Here is a 20472-nt window from a genome sequence, read left to right as displayed (position 1 = left end):
TATATCTATAAATAAATATATAAATATACATAGCCTTATATCATAGTCTACATAGACATATACTCCCGTATGAATATTCGCCTGTTGAAATCAAATTATACTATCAAAACAACAATGAACTTACTATTTTTACAACTATATATACAAGCTCTATATTGCATTAGCTATCTCATATACGACGTATAGCGGTGATTTAAATTTCTTCTCTCTGCACACGCGCCAAGCACAACGGGCCACACGCCTGGCAGCACTTAAAATTGAATTCCACATTTTTGCAGCTTGATCGGCCAATGATCGACATTGTTAAATAACCTCTCAACTTCGGCTGTTTCTTTATTTTAAATCAAAGCAAATTTAATCTGCATGTATGTTTCCAGATGTGTACAATAGACTAATAACAACGATGGCCTTTGACTTTTCGTAAATTTATATTCTCGAAAGCATCTCATTATTTGTCAACTGTTGATCGTACGCTCCGCCCGATTTAAGGATTCCCGTCCAAAATAGCCAATCAGATGCCAGGACCACGTTTTTTGTGCAAACGCGTTGGGGCACGATTCTTTGTTTCGATTTAAGTTGCCTTTTTGAGACGTATCATATTATCCTTAGCCACACAACAATGAATCTTATACTTTAATATATAATTGCAAACTCTTGGAAGCATTCGATAAATCCAAAGTGCGTAATTATTGGCTTGAAAGCATCAAACGTGCGCATTTTTCACGCCGAACTCGTTGACATTGTGGACAGTGTATCGGCTTGATATTATTCAAATTGCCAATTTATGTTACAATATTGACAAAACATGAGACAATGAGGTCATCTCATGCATACGCTGGTCAGAATCGCGTTGAGTGATTCCAGCAGTTCCGCGCTTGTACTCCATTTAACTTCTGCTCGTGTTGAGCGCGCGACTTGCGAGCGGTTTATGATAGAAAGCTGTGACTATTATGCGGTAAGTCGTGTATTTTTAAACGAACCTTAAAAAATATATTAATCAAATAATATGCTTGGCTTAAAATTGACGGCGACATTGGTTTAGGGGCGATCTCAAAACCCGTATTAGAAGTTATGCCGCTCACGTATATTTTATAGAAGTGAAATACATTTGAGGATCCTAAAACTGGCATTAAGTCGAGAAAATACATCAAGTCGATTTCAACGGAGTAAGGTACGTCTACCCGCTTACAAATTGCCTATATAAAACTTGGCAACTATTTCCTAGTATAGGCCATAGTCAAAGAGGAACCAGCGCTTATTTCAGTTGCAACATTGATACCTGTGGTACCTATATCGGCCAGTATATATGCCTATATAATAGACTTACTGACCAATTACTTCGATGCAAATTTCACACGTTTTCCAGGGACGATTTTCGCAACAACTACGCAGTCTTTTGTTATTTTAACATCAGTTTAAAGCCGTGTGGTAGACTGCTGTTTTGTTTACTTTTTCCTTGTGACCGTTCCATGCGTGGTGCCAGTGTGAAAGTTTGTGTAATTCAAACATACTAATATACTCGACAATCTTCACTTGTATGCTTAGAGTTGCTCGGTGTATATACATATATAAAGAATCTAGTCGTCCAAACATCATGCAGGTGGGCTAGCCCGAAGCTAGGACGTGCCGGACAGAAAGTTAATAGCTGTAGATGGTATAGATACTAATATAAACGACAACACGAAGGAAAGGAAAACAATACAATATCGTCGTCCGTATCTTCAGGCGTATAACCGGGCGAAGGCAGGATTAATATAAAGGCTGATGTTGAATTTGAGTGCATATAACGATGGTGCGAAGAAGCATGTAGCGTTAACCTCGAAGGAAACAGCGATAAACTAATGAGGTCTCGGGCGTGCATTGTTGTACATAAATTTTGGGAAATTGATTGAGTCATTTGAGTGCGTGTATACAGATAAATGGTTGGGTAAATTGCACGATAATTAAACAGTTTTCACCACGTTATAGACATTAAATGATAAACGAGATAATTTTCAAAGAGTATTTAAACAGTCATCGAGACTTGAAAGAGAATCACAAAGTCAAAGTCAAAGACATCATATATACTTATTCAAAGAAGGAGAGACATGCAGTGAAATCTCATGGCAAGTAAACTGTATGATCTTCAGATTTCATCCACCAGTAAACCGTATATAATAATAGCCACTATAATGGCAGAGTGGCATTGCAAGCGGTCTGGTTTTCAAACGGAGTTATATGCGCGCGTACACTTTATATTTTCAAAATCATACCATGTAGCACCACTCGGACGCGGGGATTCTAAACTAGAGTGGGCGATCGATTTCCCTCAAAATAGATAGAACACCTTAGCCTTAGGAATATATAAAAGTAACTCGTATAAAATCCATGTTCCATGAATCTAAAAATCTAATAATATACAGCACGCTAACGCATGCATGGCGATGTATAGTCTCGAAATCAGATGAAACAAGCTAGTATATGCCGTCTCATATGCGTTAGATTTGATGTTGCTATAATGCGTTTTTAAAAACAAGGTTTGTACGGTCCAAGAATAGTTACTATATTCGACTTTGAAGAGTCAATATTCTATAATGCGGGATAAAAAACCCGAGGTTAGGTTTTGTATAGACATGCAATAAAGCAGGCTGAGGCGTTCGACTTGATCCACGCAATATATAGGATAGCTCCTTTGTTTCAAGGGTGCATCATAACACAATATGATATTGAACATAGATACCTTTAACCGTACACATGCCTGTGCATGAACGCAATTAGCAGCTCATTCAATAATAGCATGGTGAATTATATGTTCAAATCGGCGAACATGCTGCGATATTGGGACATATAAATGAACTGTATAGTTGTATTGAATTAATATGTTTAACATGCATGAATTTGGAAGACCAGACTGAATTATTTGAACAAGTCAGTATAGCAACTGACTCTCGTTGAAAAATATATCAGTATATATATGTATTTGGATATATAAAGTATTCGCTTAGTTTCAATATAAGTTTAGTTTTGCCATTTATATTTATGCAGGAAGTTTTTCTGAACTATAAACACTTTAATTTTTTGCTTTTACTTTACCTTTGAATTTGGCCTGATGCCATGCGTGATCATGATGGCCATGTATTTATCTTAGCTAAATAACAATAAAAAGGTCTGCCTATATATATATCTATATTTTCAAGTATTTCCACCATTGAACTAACTTTAATCTGCAATTGCATGTTGTAGAGTGTAGGCATATAGATTTGTATAATACAGGAAAAGAATGAAAAAAACTTGATTGGTTGCCAGGAGCAAAGACGAAAGCATGGAATATTGAGAAAACATCAGAAAACACATGGTTTCTTCCTATATAACAAACTAGCATTATACATATACATATTATAGCTATATTTACATGCAAACGATTGCTATACACTGTATGGGCAATATGGCAGAGTGTAACTAGATCATAATTAGTTCATGAAGTGGAATTTAAAGTTATCTATAATCAAAACATTTTCGTGGGCTTGTATAGGATAGAAGGCATGATATAATCTATATATATAATATATATATATATATATATATATATGATATAATCTATATATATACATACAATATTTACAACATGCTTTGACAACCTTGTTCAAAACCTGTTATTATATATAGAAATCATACAGAAATCATCTATCGGGCATACTTTTGCATGTAGTTAGAACTGATACGTGATACTATATTCGTATAAAACCACGCCGGCCTAGACGATTATTTGTACAACAGTACAAGTATAAAATTTACAGAATTCTTGCCAATTCCTCAGTGCATGCTTTGTGGATAACACGCCCTTTCGTTTTACCTATGTAAACAAATGTATGATAACCTGTATACTGAAGTGAATTAACTATGCAATTTAGCAATACTCCTTTAGCATCAAAACTTATCAAAATCTCGGTTATATCAGTCGGATATGGCAGACCTAAATCAGGAAGCATTCTACTTTTTGCAGGAATTGCAAGACGTTTTTCAGTGAGGGAATTAACACCGTGCATGTTATTTTACTGTATATCAAGTGTATAAAGTTTCTGTTCCCTTAATTGCATGGCGAACTCTGATGTATAATAAATATATACCAATGATCTGCTAGCAACGATGCACGCTAAATTCTATAGTGTATATGTTTTGCATGCAGTGCAAGATATAGAGAGAGGCGAATAAATTCATCCAATTCAAATCATCAATCATCCAAATCAAGTTATTTATATCAATGCATGCACCTACTGTATATGGTGACTTCAAACTATGGGTTGATACAATATTCGCGATCGATTTATAGACGTAGTGCGCGTGAATATAGGTGATAATACGTATAGCATATCCAATGTATTTTTTTTCTATAGTATGTAACATTCCTCTCCAAACGCTAAATATATGCTTTCCTCATTCCATTGTAAATATATACTGACGTATAAAATTTCTAGTCATTTCGGTGCACTATATGAATTCTGCCCGTTGTTCACAGATAAGGCCTATTAACCAATCTGCTATCTTAAAATGATATAGAAGTAGGTAATTAATACATACAATGCATATTTGTATCTTGATGATGTATAGATGTACATATATATGCATCAGCGAAATTGATTAAGGTAACTACATAACCCCCCATTTCACTATCTATATATATAATACATATAACTATATATGCTGTAAATTTTGTAGATGAGATTCATGCATGCACTCCCCGATCCAACTAGGATTATAGATAACATTTTTTAGCTACTTTGAAACAACCTTAAATTTACAGTGTTGGCATCTCATTAAATGTCTAAACACACCATGAAACCTAATCTATTTTGAATGTATATGAATAATAAAATTAGTTTTATATATATGTATATACGTTATACAATTTAATTATTATTCCATCGGCCGTACACGCGAGTACTGATTGTGTGTACGTTCGGCCTTGAAGTTTTTCTGCTATATAAAATACAATGATCGCGGATCGAAAAACAAATAGTCTAATTACGACGATTTTCAAAGCTGCAGGTTTCGGGGTTCCACGACCTTTCAATAACAAATGAAATAACATACAGATAACTGTACATATTCTCACAAACAACGTCGCTTTACAATATAACCAGTCGGCATGAGACTGACCAAATCAGAAATATAATCCGAACTATGCGTTTGCCTGTTCCCCATTCAAATCTAATCCATGGGGAGCATGTCTCCCCGCTGCTAATATAATTGTCGTTAAACAAAATGTGGAAATCCTTTTCCGCTATATAATTTACACGTTTTCGCCATTAAGCTGTTTTCTCGTCTATCCTTGTTGATTTAGAAACATAGTTTTTCAAACCATTAGAAATGCTTACAAATGCTGAAGCAAATTGTACGTGAAGTTTTATGCAATCTTGAGTTGCATTTCCGCGCAGGATTTGAAACAGAAGCACGTGCATTGTCATTCAATAGATTAGGGGGTTATTCATTGTAATTTAAATTCCTCCGAAAAGCAAAATGGCGTAATTGCCGATAAACATTGATTCTATCACGATATAATATTCCGAAGCACTTAGGGCCGGAAAAAACAACGTAAAAGAGGGTGATTATTGTAGAATATACGTCTACAGCTTACATTCAAAAGATTCTTCCAACTTGTTAAACATCGAGAAACGCTGAGGAATTCTGGTAGATACTTTTGATCACAACAAAGAAGAAGAGCGAAATTTTAACCGAGGTAAATTTGAATATACATTTAAGACCTGTGCACATGCAGCTATTTCGGATATATATTGAACATTGCCATGGTTTTGGTCTCGTTTTTAACCTATTCAAACCGCCTACATCGATAGAAGCTCAAACTATGTAAATATGGCATTTTTTGAATACCTCCAGCTATTTTTTAACTCAGACTACTTTTTATGTCCGACCATTTATCTACGCTCAAGAGACTTCGACGCTATATTCATGCTCTTTTTTACCCTATAAGCACCGGAAACGCCATGCGTTATATTAAATCTAGAATGCCACTTATAATATTCCCGTTTTCGTAATTTCCCACTAATCAAGTCATACTTCGGTCAGAACCCGAGAGAAATTCCGTGGCGAGGTAGTGCTGTTTTGTTTGCGTTAAACTGATCACCACTGGCGATTGGTACATTTATAAACACGCTCGATTTAGAAGTGCCACCCAGTTAAATAACACCTGCCCAAAGGTGTAAACATTCGACCAACATATATATTTACCAGCCATATACGCGTATAACATCGGCGGATCGATACAGTACCATATATTTATGCTCTGGCGAAGTACTCGCGGTAAGTTTGGCATAAAACCATATATATATGAAATACCTATACATATATTTATAGAAACATCTTACGAGATATCAACAAGTCGAAGGAGCTGGTAACTTTTAGTTGGGCAGGAGCTCTTCAGTTGAGCAGGAGCAACGCATGAATTGAGCTTGACTATATAGATATATGATTTAAGATCGAAAAGTAATAATATATTTGAAAGAGACTTTACGGCTAATTTACATGCACTATATATACAATAATCGTATACGATTCCTACCCTGGTGTATCTGATCGAATAACACACCGTACAAAGTCATTTTAAATTTCACCCGATCAGCGAAATTCGCGTGCACAAGTGTATGTAAAGCATTGCCATGCATGTAAAGCATTGACTGCATTATACAGCGCTTGTTCACAACTATATACGTAACGTGTGAATGACCTTTGGAATATTAGAGTAAGAATCAAAGAGTCTCTGATACTCTTAGTTAAAACTTGATGAACATTATCGACATTCGTTAAAGTATAATGATATAGCTACACATTCAATGACATAGAGAGTTCTTTTTAATGCTAATGGGGGACATAAATGGCCACAGCGTAAACGGTTCATTGTGATTTTTAAGTTAGTGGAAAGTAAAAATGGGAACGATCGCGTGATACGTGTATATAAAGCAGGTGGATCACTATATCGCGACTATAAGGGTTCCGGCATTCCAAATACCTCGTTAAATTATATTGTACTATATATGCACGAATTCCTAAATATATATTATCGCCACGATTAATTATATAAAGTATATGTGTATTATGGAGATTTGAGTACAATGTATATGCATGTATACTGTTAATGCTGTACGCTTATGCTGGCACATTTATTGTTGATATAAGCTTGGCAGACATAGTCGCCAATATTAAAAATGTAGACATAAACACTTCCGACTTATATATAATGCTGGATATAGTATTGGCTCGACCATTTTCATGGAAGAAAACACTATATGACCAACTGATCTTCGTATCCTGCATGTATATATAAACTTGGTCCTTGCTTGTGTGTAACTAGTAGTGTAACTCCATACTTTCTACCAGTCAGACACCATACTTTCTACCAGTCACGAGTGCTGTGAAAAATACCTGAAAATCTCTATTATAAAGTCTGTGAACTATAACAGCAGGTCGGAATAAAATATAAATTGAATCACTGTCCAGTTTGTTCGCCAATCGTATGAGCAATATAGGCACAGTCACGACAACAGAAGTTAGTCGTGCAGTCATGCACATATAACAAAATTACAACTGCAAACGAACGCCATTGATTTATATAGTCGCAAAAAGCTACGGTCGAACAAAGTAGGTTAAAAATTGTATACTATACTAGTAATACTACAACAATAGTATCGCAGTTCATATATCAAAATCGATACAATAATATTGCAGTACATCAATATTATATCATATACATAAAGTATAAACAAATGTTCAGGAATTTACCCAGTTTAATTTAAGGTATGTTTATAGCTACTTTAATTGCCTATAGTTAAAAAAGAACATGCATCAATAGTCTAAACTGTTATAAATTGAGGCGCATATTCTTTCTTAAAAAATCTAGAAATGCATATACATGCTGGAATAGATTTAATATTAAGCAGCAAGCGTGTAGCAAGCGGATGTTTAAGCTGACATATGAAATGTTTGAAATTTGTGTGGGAGGGGAGAGTGCTAGACGAACTTATCGATTTTGTGAACATTTCCTTAGAAAACTGGATCTTTTAAATTTGATTGTTCGTGGGTAGAATTCACATTTAAAATATTTATTCTGGAGAACATTCATCCAATGCTAATTTTTTATTCGCTCGATGACCGCTCATTTCTGGTATTTTTTGAAGAGGACATATTTGAACACAACCAAGTACGTTTCGAAACTGCACAAAACGATGACTCGCAAGAAAAAGCTGGCATATTACATTTAATTATATCTTTATAATACTTTACTCAGCTCTTCTTTCTTTAATATATCACCACAGTGTGGGGAGGTTTCGCGACATTGCGGAGGCGATAGATTCCTAGTTATTGTCAATTGTTCAGCACATATAAGATAACAGCATTATATAAACTGAAAATCTTTGTAAACGTTCGTAAGACAAATAACAAATTAACTGTGGATGCAAACTTATCCAAAAAGAGGCAATTATTTAGTGCAAAGATGATGATTATTTCTAGCGTCATAAACTACATTTCCACAATAGCTAGGAGATACAGACTATTATTTTTACACTTATTTCCTATTCAAGAAAATGAACCCTTATAATACTCTCATGCAGGATTTTTCGCTGACTGATCATATCATCATGCAGGCGTACATTTTTGTCGCGCAAATAGTATGCGCATGAACCCGACCGGCTATAGTCCAAATGCCCCATCGAAAAAGACGCTTTTCGTAGAAAACCATGCATGCATACCAGTTAAAGTATGCATATTTAGGCGCGGAGTAAATCTCAAGCATTCCAATCCAACCAAATTACATTTATGTGCTCATATTTTGCACCAAAGAATCCCCATATGAAATGCGCTTGGACTCATGTGCAAGAGAAAACAATAATATTTTTTCTTTTTTATGAATTTCTAGGAAACAAATAGGATTTAATGATGTCAATGGTTCCACTTTTGGTGAGTAAAAATTCCTTTGAGCTACCATATAGCTGCTTCATACAGCTTGTCAAGGTGGTCAAGAGTTTTACTTACTTACATGTGCATGAACTGTCCAATTCGATGTTAAACTCTGTGTGCAATGCTGATAGCCTTCTATAATTAATTGCATCAAGTCATATTGATTTTCAATCAAAGCTGCCAGAAATGCTAGCAGGCTAGACGGAGTATTGCTTCTCGTAGGATATAAATCATGTCTTATCGGCATGTTTTCGATCCACAAAAGAAAACGTTTTCGAGAGACCAAAATTGCTACATTTTCTTTGTGCATAATGACGTAACAAGCCGTGACGCTTGCAAGGGATTCTGGTCTTAGTATTCATGGCGGAAAATTAAAACTTCACAATTTCCCGCCGTTATTATACTAAGACTAGAATTCCTTACAGGCGTCACGGCTTGTTACGTCATTATGCATAAGGTCTATTGTAAAGATAGTTATGTTAGACGATCTGTTGTAAAGTACTGAAGTTGTTGCGATACATGGAAGCGTTATTTACTGTATTACGAAACTACTTGACCGATGGAAGTCCCTATCTATTTTTATTTTTCACTCCTCCCCCCCCCCTCCCCTCCCCCGAAATAGGTATAACGTAACGAATTTTGATTCACCCCATTCGATTCACCCGACTTATACCAATAAAAATCAACGTTGATGGATGTTTTGTTGTTCTAGTTTCTACTGGCGATCCTGGCGACTGCTCGTGGCAGCTTGTGCGGGAAGAGGCAATACAAACACGAAGGTCTATGCTGCGATATGTGTAGACCGCATAGTTATGTAAAACAGCATTGTACGCCCTACAACAACACAATATGTAGTTCCTGCGAAGTAAGTATAAATAAATCTTTTTCCAATAATCCAATATTATAAATAAATTAACGCTGGCGTAAAACTGAGTGGTTACTATTTAATATAGTACTGAGGCATATGTATGATAAAAACGTTCATCTAAGAATTTCTAAAGAAAACCCTAGATTCAAGTTTTCTAGCCGATGACGGAAGTTCATTATATAGATTCTAGCTGCCAAAAGATTAAAACTCTCACGTCTAAACTCTGTTCTAACTTTTGATCGCTGGACATTTGGATTCCTCTAAATTTTATAAGACAGTCATTGTCGCTACCTTTTTGCAAAAAGAGAAAAATAATTTTTGATTGGGATGAACAGTTTCGCGTTTTCTTTAACAGAAATTTCGAAAATGTTCACGGTCAACATGGTGTATTTTGTACTGACAAAATGACTTAGATAGCTTTGACTTGATTCAAAAGATGTGTTTGTATTATTCTCAAAAAAATGCTGAAACCGATCATTTTTCCTTCCCAGAATGCCAAAATACGTATGAAAACGCTAGCCTAGCTGACTATATAGCCTATAATACATATATAAGAGAAACATGAAAGGCATAATTTTATTATATACATTTGTGAAATTAATGAATAATTAATGAGTCTAACTTGCAATCAATGCGCAGTATTTTGGTCACATGTATAATACATCTGTAATTCTCCATAAAGGTCTCATGAATTGTTAATTATATTAACTTTGATACAACCAATCTTAATTAGTATCCATAACTTTGTCACACACATGCCCTAATATGCATTAAGCTTAATTTACTCATTTAACAAGCACGTTAAAATACTCGCGGCCGATCTGTGATGGGATTTACAATGGTTCGTGCTACGCACTCGCCATTGTAAATACCCATACAGATCGGCCGCTCGTATTTTGAATAGTACGTAGATCTTTTAAGATTTCCTTCACATATAAATGAATAAAGTTAATAATATTTTCAATTTTAGTTCGGCACCGTAATGAATTCATACAATTCTAAAGAGAAATGTGACGACTGTCCGACGTTCGAATACTACAACGCGAACTTTTTGGCCTGTATGCCGTGTCAAACGTGCGGGGAAGGGGAATACCCTATTAGGACCTGCACGACACGGCATAATACGGAATGTGAAGTGTGCCCTGAGGTAGGTGCAAAAGGTATTTTGCATGTGTATATAACTAAATATTCCTTTTCACATGCATCAATTTTGTGTAAGGTCAAAATTTATACATTTATATTCAAACTTTCTCCCTCCCCTTTAGCTGTAATTTACTGACTTTCTAAATGAATGAGCGAGTCAATCAATAATATACACTAATGTATATATACGTACATGCCGAACTGACATGCGTAATTCCCAACTCCCTTACTCTGAATCATATTTTCATATTTCTATATTCACATTGTTATTTGTCATGAAAATAGGATGATACATAAGCCTGGCAATTTCGAACTACCGAGGAGCGTTTTAATCCTGTGACAACAATTTTAACCATTTTCTATGCATGCTTATCCTTTTCAGGGTCATTTCTCTAATATGACCGAAAATAAGAACAGCACTTGTCTTCCATGCACAAAGTGCCAAATATACTTGGAAAAATGTATTGCCACAAAGGACGCGTTGTGTGATGCGGTGCCGCAGACGACAAAAAGTCCGACTCACGGTCCCACAACACTGACAGCATCAACCAGAAGAACTAAAACTATACATTCATTGCGAACAACTAAAGGTAAAGAAAACGTTTTGGAAAAAATATTTGTTCGTATTACATTCGCGATTTCGTACTCAACGCTTTTGGGGTATTTGACGCATGGTATGCGAATATTTTTTCAGGAGAAACAAACGAAAGCAGTACCTCGTCGACGAACCTGACACTGCTCATTGTAACAGCGGTGGTGTTGATTTTCTTTTTCCTCGCCGTGGGTTTTATCGTTTACTGGTGCACGAAGAAAAACTACCCACAATGTCAGGGAGAAGGGTTACTCGGCGGTGCGCCACGGCAACGACGATACAAGCAATTACAAACAGGTAAAATAATCGCTGCATACAGGAGGGATATTTTATATAGGAATAAGTTTTAGACAAGATTGTTAACCTGGGGCAGGTTGTTCGAAGCCAAGTTTAAATACATAGGCTCATCTTCAACTGAACGTAGATCTTATGCAATAAATATGTACTGGAAATTAATTATATTGTTTTCGATTTTGAACTTATCCACCGTTTAAGCCAAACTCTTTACAGGAACCGTCCCGTATGCCGAGGCGTAGCTAGGCCCGGCAGCTCGATCCCCCTTGAAAAATTTTAGGCCCCTGTGAGTGAATTGTTATGCCGTCATTAGTGCAAAAACTCAGCACAAACCTTGTCCCAAGTCGCACTGCCGGCCTGTCCCCACATAGGTTCTTGCTGGCCCCCTTTCCCAAATTCTTGGCTACGCCTCTGCCCGTGTGATTCAATTTGATTGAAATTCAATATACCTTGAACAAAACATTGAATACTGACTGGTACATTGTTGTTTACAGGCCAGCTCCTGCGCAGTCAAAGCGCCTCTTTTCTTATGAAACTCGTGGAGCTGCTCACTCCTGAAGGTAGGCCGAATTGGAAAGAACTAGCGGCGAATTTTGGCGATTTTACTTACGAGGAAATCGCCAACTTCGGAGTGGACAAAACAACTGCGGCCGAAAGGATGCTTTGCGCATGGCAGACGAAGAATTCGTCCACGATCGACAAATTATATAAGTGTTGCCTCAACATCAAAAGGGAGGATGTTGCAACATATATCGCCGATTGTGTAAGCCAAACGACAGACACTACACTTGTGTAGACAACGGATGACTTGCGCTGTAGACTAAATTTTGATGGAAGTAACTAGAAGAAAACAAATCATCACTGCTAGACAGATCTTACTTAAATTAGTGCAAATGCGAAGTTTGGCTGCGAAATTTTATAAAATTAGTCTAAAGCGCAAGTCGTCCATGCGTTGCCATTGGCCTTTCTCGATAGCGAATATCCACCGTTTTCTGGGTATTCACATATATTTCTTTTAATGGGTTGACGTAATTGTTTAAAAGTAAACAAAGAACACTTTTCAGAATGAAATTTTGAAACCATTTTACGTTAAAAATAATAAATGTTTGCTATTGGTTCTATAAATTAAATCATGCAAAAATATTAACTTTAAAATGGCAGATATTTCTTATCGTGAGAAAGGCTAATTGTGTCTGTTGTTTCGTTCCTGCCGCTAGTCGCTTTTGCGTTTGAACAAAATGAAGAAGTATAAATAACCAATAGACCTTATGCATAATGACGTAACAAGCCGTGACACCTGCAGGGATGCTGGTCTAAATAGACTATTAAGACCAGAATTCCCTGCAGGCGTCACGGCCTGATACGTCATTATGCATAAGGTCTATTCACTTGGGAGCTTTGTTATCCATACACCGAAGATTCGTGTATCTATACTTTTTAACTTCCAAATTTATCGGATCAGTGGAAACTTGATGTGCGCCTATATAAGTACGTTTTGCTCATTTTAAGTTCACGCGAGGGGGCCAAACGCATGTTTATGCCCAAAAAGCATTACTAAATAGTGTTTATACTTCTTGTATGCTTGTTAAAACGTTAGAAAATCTCAGTGAGATCATTACAAAATTCGTATATCTTTAAATGAAGATAACTGATTAGATTCTATATATTACCTTCTTTATACTTTGGAAGTATTTTACCGTAAGTATTGCCAGTATATATTTGGATCGACATAAACATTCACATGCAGCTGATTTCATAAAATTTTTGACGAAAATATTCTTAACTTCGATAACTCGGTTGTTCAGAAGTTCAAACATTCGTGGCGAAGTTCAGAAGTTCATCATGAAAATACGTTTAAGTACTGCGGTTGGCACATATAGATTTCTAAACCAATCAGAGACTTTGTTTACAAAAGGGATTGTTCAAGATTATCATGAGCTTTTGTAATCAGCCACAATCTGGTGAAACTTCCGAATATATGGTCACAAACGTTTTATAAAGTCAGCCGAAACTCTGTTTAACTGATATTCAATAGAATACTTGGTTCGAAGATTCGGTGAAATTGTATTCACGTACTGCTCGAATTTAGTCAAAATATTACAACTTGCACATTTAGCTGCACAAACCATAAAATACAGCATAGCATATTTAGCTGCAAAAACCTAGTTTATATCGATCGGCTATCATACAAACCATGTATTCTATCGACTATATGGTTTAACAAAACCACTAATATACTGGCATATTGTAATATTTACACATTCCACTTTCGATGGTTTACACAAATGAGATCAGTGTTCACCTCACGCCATTTTAACCAACGCTTGGTTACTTATCGAGGCTTGAGCTTATATATTTTTTGGCTTATGTCCATCGCCGTATGTAGTATAATTTAATACACTAGTAGTACATATAGATTATTTTCAGACAAGTATTTTTCTACATTATTTTAGAACCTAATTTTTGGTTACCATGAATTTATATTTCATACACCTTTCGAATAGCCTTTAGAATATTTCTATATTTTTATTTTTTGGGCATTTTTTAGTATAGCTAAATGTTTTTCACGACATATTATGTCATAGCTAGAAATCTATTACTATAGCATTGGGTTTAGCTGTGCAAATGCATCTAGATACAATTGCAGAAGCAGTACAATCTACAAAAAATGACTGGAAAGACCTCCAGCCCACAATTCGATCAGTTTTCAATTTCAAACTGATGGTTTGAGAGACCACAGGGTACCGTAGGTTATAGGAACCACCTAGCGCTTATCTATCTTATCTGTAATGTGCATTTGCGCGTTATTTCAATGTTTGGATGATATGAAAGCAATACAGATTGTGAGATTAAGTAACATCACCTATACGGTATAGGGATCAGCACCTATCAACACCTTTAGCTGTGTAATCTTTGACTATATATGCAGGTCAGATATATTGTAGTTGATTATAAATATCAACGACGAAATAAACAAGTTGTCTAAAGTAAGAGGATATTAAACTGTAAGCCATGCTACTCTTGGCACGAGCACCGTCACTATTAATTTGTGCTCAACTAGATTTACTCATTAAAATTTATACATGTTGCGAATTTACAGGTACGTTATTCGATTGTGGTGTTAATTTAATTTGCCATAATTAAAAAGAAGGCGGCATGTCGATCTTTAAAACAGTATTTTTCGAAGTGAAGTTAAAGGGAACATATCTCATATTCCACACAAGTGTTGACGTAATGTAGTTTAACATTTCTAACGTAAATGGCTGAAATGGCTGCACAATCGACATGACGCCATGTTTTTTATTACGGCAAACTATAGGAATTGTCATAAGAGTAAATAAAATTAACAACTATATTATGAAATTATTTTATTGTTCTTTGATTACGGTATGTAGCGTAATTTGGGATTGATATATATGATTATTTATATGTGTACATATATACTATACTGTTTGTAGTTACTTTAAGTGACGTGGGAACAGTTGCATTTGGTAAAAATTCATAAAAAAACAACTTGAATGAAGTTGAACTTATTTAGCGTTTGTAAATTATTACTAGATGAAAAATTATTAATTGATATTGTGTTAAAGTTCCTTAATAATATTATGCTAAAAATACACTGCACTATTATGAGAACCTGATTTGTGTGTGATTTTATCTCTACGATAAATTATGCCCAGCGAGTCTGCCCAAAAAGCTATTGTCTACAGTGAACATCCCCATACAAGAACTGCCTTTCCAGATTTAGTTCCCGTAGTCTTTTTGCCTGTAGTAGCGTGCAGAGTGTTGGGAAAACGGGGTCATTACCCCGGGGACCATGCAGGGTCTTAAGGGGCCGGCCCGGGCACATGTATTTTGTTTAGGGAACTGAAACAAATTAACTGAAAATAAATTTACAATTACAGTGACAGCTAATTCCAAACTGACAGAAACTATATATTCAATTATATTATCATATAGAGTAAAAGCTAACATTCACTCTGACAGTACGCTAATTGCTCCTTGACGGTTAATCAATGCTGAGCTTCTGCGATGGTTCACGTTTACCTTTAACACAACTATGGCCCGTCAATTCAATTCACTATATACAGTCAATTTAATGGCAGGCTAAAATTGGTGCCCGTAGAGGTAGCAAATTCTATCAGCCCTCAGGATACCATTACAACGGCCAGGCGCCAGATGAAATGGGCTTCTTAGTTTATAGTTTAGGATTGTCATTTTACATTGGACTGAAGAAAAAGCATGAAGAAAGAACAAGTGACTCGACCAGGTGAGTATAGTGTACTAGCTTGTTTGTTGCAAAAAAGGTATTTCGAACTAAAAATCTTTTAGATTACTACAAGTGAAGTGACCTATACGCACGTAGCCTATATGGAAGGTGCATCCTCACAAAAATAAAATATTGCGACCATTGAGTAAAGGCTTTCTGTGCGAGACTCGGTTGGAACGCCAGAAAAAATATAAAGAATACAAAAATGATTCAACGACTCGCTTAATTTCCCTTATAACAATTAAGGTGATAATTTATGTTTGTCAGGATGAACCACACACTTTGAAGAAGAATATATTATGCACATACCGTAAGGACTAAGGCGTAACCGCACCAAATTTGGAAATTCAATATGGCGGATAACATTATAGTTGTAATGGAATGGAAGGCTCGGTTGGAATGCACCAAAAAAAAATATAAATAATACAAAAATGATTCAACAACTCGCTTAATTCCCCTTATAACAATTAAGGTAACAACTTATGTTGGTCAGGAGTTACCACGCACCTTTGAACAAAAATATAATTATGCACATACCGTAAGGGCAGGCATAACCGTACCAAATTTGGAAATTCAATATGGCGGATGACATTATAGTTGACACGAGAAATATAAAATGTTGTACGCACAGAGAAATGCAATACTACAGCCTGCTTCTCAGTGTCTAAAATTAGGAGAAATAGAAAGAAATATACCTCACCTCGAATTCTGATGGGAATTGCGATATGATCTGCCGGGAATCAATGTGAAACGAGTTGCTTGAACCAGAAAATTTCCCAAGTTGACGGCCGAATAATCGAATACTCGTCTCAATTGCATGTCAGACTTTACAGTCTATTAACTGATGTGCTGCTTATGACATGTTATTAACGTCCAGTTTTATTAGATCTTATACTAACGAAGCATATTCGAATATTTCACCTGGACGATTACGCGTAATAAACGTATATTCGTATAAACCAAACTTATTCAAGCCACAATTGCCAGATTTGTGAATTTTGAAGGCCAATCTCTCACGCTGGTCCAACTTAGCTAAGTTTCTCCCACTCGTGCAGGCTCATATTGTCAGCGGACAACTTACATAAAATTGAGAGCAAGGCGTAAAACGAAAAGCTTTTAATTTTTTATGCGAAGACCGCTGAAAAACTGAGCCCTCTTTACCGGGAGAAAATTTGCCGAATATGACCAACGTGTCTGCTACAATGGCCCTTTGTTCTCTTTGTCTTGCCTTTTGTTTTCTTATACTAATGACAATTTGCCCTCAAATATTCACAAATCTGGCAACCGTAAACGCATATAATGAAAGCAATGACCTCAGGACAGTAAACTCTATAAACCCTGGATTGGAACGATATCTGATTGGTATATTTGAAGCAAGTCTTGGCCCCCATCTTTCAAGCAATTTGAAGTCGCAATGGGTACCAGTGGCAGCCCCTTTCTACATCGTTGACTGTGAAGGGATTGGCACTGGTACCCCTTTCGGTTCAAATTGGCTTCAAAGATGGCGGCCGATTTATCGTTTCAGTTGACACTGACTCAGGGTTGAAAACGAATCAAGAATAAAATTCGCGTATTTAAGATTTACTGAACATACACATCCCTGTTGGCTTTCGACATGGAGCTGGGGGGGGGGGGGCGTCTGCTCATAAACTTTGAAATATCCAAAATGATTAAATCAATGTGCAAAACATGCACCAAAACATATTATTTCCATTATGACTTACAATCTTCACATATATCATTTAATATATGTTTAAACTCTAAACAACAAAGTTAGCGCTTGTTTGTGAATGTATCTTTAAATAACTAAAAATAGCAACAAATCTTTCTTCGGTTTACAATGTCCAGAGAAATGTCAAATGTGCGTTTCCACTACATGCCACAAACATCTGTATCTGCATGCTATCTTTAGTCCGATTCCAGCCTATTAATATCATCCTGAAATAAAAAAAAAGATTTAGTCCCCGAAGTAACTCCCTTCGAGGTAAAAGGTAGGAGCAATTTAATCGAAAATGTCGAAGAACCATCATCTGCACGATTCATCAAAAAATATATAAATCATCTTTTATAACAACGGTGCGGTTAGTAACGCATGGTTGAACAAATAAAAGGATTTACTCTTTTATCGAAATTATTCAGCTCCAATTAACACCACACCACACCACATTACACCACACCTAACTATGTTTTATATAGTAACTGCTTTTAAAGTATTAAAATGTACACATCGTACCTGGGATGCAAGTTGAAAAAACGAGATATAAACAACTCTGTGGACTAAAAAATTGGTAAACATGTAAATATGATAAACTAACCATTCTGTATTGCAGCAATGCTTGAGTCAATGCATTTGAAACTTGAAGAGCAACAGATGCGTCATCGTCATTTTTTACAAGTTTAGTCTGTTAAAATAATGAAAATTAATGTAAATGAACAGGAAGCCCATCTTGAAAGGAAAAAAAGATAAGATTATTTAGAGATTTATGTTTTATGCACAGAATAGAATAAATAAAAATCGTCCTTTACTGATTTAAATAACTTTATGCAATTTGATTGGGCGAGATACAAATTTATACAACTGAATAGCGAGTGCATTAAAGAATGCCTGCATATACTCTTACCAAATCTCCAAAGGCGCTTGCTAAACCGGACGATAACGAACTCTATATAATAATAAGACCTTTTAACTCTTAAAATAATATACTCGTAATACTTAAATTTCGATAAAACAAGTCTGTCACTGAAAAGAAAGTTTCTGCATGTCATGTATATATAGCTATATAAAAGTGTATAAAAGCATGCAGGATAGCATGTGGTATACGTGCTAATGACGTGGCCAGGATATATATTACACTACCAGAGTTGCATTACTTTGCATCATGCTACATCTGATAGACCTCGGCCATGACTAGGTAACGAAGAAAGATTTCTTTGAAAGAAATTATTCTGACCTTCGGCGAAATATTTGTTTCCACTCTTCGCGGAGTTTGTTCAGGTGGTTGATGCGGTGCAGAATATCCCCTGCTGAACATTGGAGGTTGACTCTCAGTGTATGCCTCCTCAAAGCTAGAACTATATTAATTAAATGCATATTTAAAACGAGCTAATAAATAAAAAAATCAATGCAAAATTGAAATATAACGATTGTAAAATATAAAATGACATGATATAAAATTGAATACAACGATTTTGAATGGAACACAAACAAAAGCATTCAGATTCAGAGATTCAGTGAAATTGTAATCCGTTTGGTTCAAGGTAACCCTCATTATTACCAGCATTTTTATATAATATGCAACGTTTTCTTGGCGAATCCGCCATTGTGAAAAGCGATAATAACACATGTGGGAATGTTCGTGTTTGACTCACCAATCAGGAATCACGAATACGCGCCCAGGGGGGTGAAAAAATTTCCAAAAAACTGTTTTTTATTACATAATAAAAAAAGAAATACATGCATGCTTGAAAATATGGAATTTATTTCTCGTGTTAAGAATATACAATTACTTAATGGTTTCCGTGTTTGGATGGCCTGATCCAAACACGCGGGAATGTTGGGAGAGAAACACGAGCCGAAAATTGTTTTATAAAATAACAACGACAAGGCCTGGGTTTAAATTTAAATTCTTTAAAACTTTTAATTTCCGTGTTTGGATGGCCTGATCCAAATACGGGCTTCGACCAATCAGAACACGCGTTATATACAGTTATTTTATAATGATACCTCACTCGTTCGCTGCGCGCTCACTCGTTCAATATACTATTCTCAACATGCACTCGAAATAAATTCCATATTTCCGCGCATCCATGTATTATTCTCTATGTCTTAAACTGCAATGTTTAGTTACCACCGGTAGATATTTGTATGCACATGCTATTAATGCAACTAACCTTTGCGGAAAGCTTGTGTTGAAGTTAGGATCATTATTATAACTTGCATTATATGGCATGTTATAATTTAAGGGCTCTTGAGGAAAATAACCATATCCATAGTCCAACGAGTTATTCATGCCAAAAGAGCCGCCTTGAGGGGGTTGGTGAGGATTGTATTGTTCCAAATTATATCCTCTGCCCCTGGGGTTTGATGTTCCTCTCCTATTCAATGAACCTCGTTGTGAATAAACAATTCCTCTTCCTCTGCGTATACCCACGGCTCCACCACGCCTGCCGCTTTGGCCCCACAACTGAGCGTGTTCTACAAATAGGAAAGTTTAAGGTTGATTTCAACACAAAATGGAAAATATGGGATGCACTGCAGGGTGCGGCGAGGATTGGCTACCCGTGAAAGGTTTCTGTCAAAGGTATGAAATTTTCCTTTCGGAATTAACACGCGAAAGTCGAAACAGGTGTTACGAA

The 20472-nt window shown here is 36.0% G+C and overlaps 2 protein-coding genes across 4 annotated transcripts; one reads left to right on the top strand and one right to left on the bottom strand.

Moving 5' to 3' along the window:
• The first annotated feature begins 697 nt into the window (after positions 1-697).
• On the top strand, positions 698-15487 carry LOC114543399 (tumor necrosis factor receptor superfamily member 16-like). Of its 3 annotated transcripts, XM_028562389.1 has the most exons (8): positions 698-955; positions 1096-1171; positions 8909-8949; positions 9662-9814; positions 10788-10964; positions 11343-11550; positions 11655-11849; positions 12341-15487. In XM_028562389.1, the coding sequence occupies exons 3-8, from the start codon at positions 8926-8928 to the stop codon at positions 12640-12642; spliced, it is 1059 nt and encodes a 352-aa protein (XP_028418190.1). In that variant the 5' UTR covers positions 698-955; positions 1096-1171; positions 8909-8925; the 3' UTR covers positions 12643-15487. The 3 variants fall into 3 exon arrangements, with proteins under 3 accessions (XP_028418190.1, XP_028418192.1, XP_028418191.1); XM_028562391.1 differs by lacking the exons at positions 698-955; positions 1096-1171 and adding an exon at positions 5111-5716; XM_028562390.1 differs by lacking the exons at positions 698-955; positions 1096-1171 and adding an exon at positions 5812-6297.
• A 2329-nt stretch (positions 15488-17816) lies between these two features.
• On the bottom strand, positions 17817-20143 carry LOC114543404. The gene is made up of 5 exons (XM_028562396.1): positions 20008-20143; positions 19068-19188; positions 18738-18779; positions 18432-18518; positions 17817-18054 (listed from the first exon to the last, which is right to left on the bottom strand). The coding sequence occupies exons 1-5, from the start codon at positions 20124-20126 to the stop codon at positions 18025-18027; spliced, it is 399 nt and encodes a 132-aa protein (XP_028418197.1). The 5' UTR covers positions 20127-20143; the 3' UTR covers positions 17817-18024.
• Positions 20144-20472: the final 329 nt, after the last annotated feature.

Source organism: Dendronephthya gigantea, unplaced genomic scaffold (genome assembly GCF_004324835.1).
Source record: "Dendronephthya gigantea isolate DGI-Jeju-01 unplaced genomic scaffold, DenGig_1.0 000452F, whole genome shotgun sequence".
NCBI classification, from domain to species: Eukaryota; Metazoa; Cnidaria; class Anthozoa; order Malacalcyonacea; family Nephtheidae; genus Dendronephthya; species Dendronephthya gigantea.
Note: the sequence above shows the minus strand (reverse complement) of the source record. Positions and strands in the feature narration are given on the sequence as shown.

Bases quoted from the DNA above. Each gene is read 5' to 3' on its own strand.
- LOC114543399 (XM_028562389.1), top strand. From the start codon at position 8,926: ATGATGTCAATGGTTCCACTTTTG. The intron at 10,965-11,342 runs GTAGGTGCAAAA...TATCCTTTTCAG, and splicing joins AATGTGAAGTGTGCCCTGAG to GGTCATTTCTCTAATATGAC. The intron at 11,551-11,654 runs GTAAAGAAAACG...ATATTTTTTCAG, and splicing joins TTCATTGCGAACAACTAAAG to GAGAAACAAACGAAAGCAGT.
- LOC114543404 (XM_028562396.1), bottom strand. From the start codon at position 20,126: ATGAATAACTCGTTGGACTATGGATATGGTTATTTTCCTCAAGAGCCC. The intron at 19,189-20,007 runs GTTAGTTGCATT...TAATTAATATAG, and splicing joins AACACAAGCTTTCCGCAAAG to TTCTAGCTTTGAGGAGGCAT. The intron at 18,780-19,067 runs GTCAGAATAATT...ATTATTATATAG, and splicing joins AAACAAATATTTCGCCGAAG to AGTTCGTTATCGTCCGGTTT.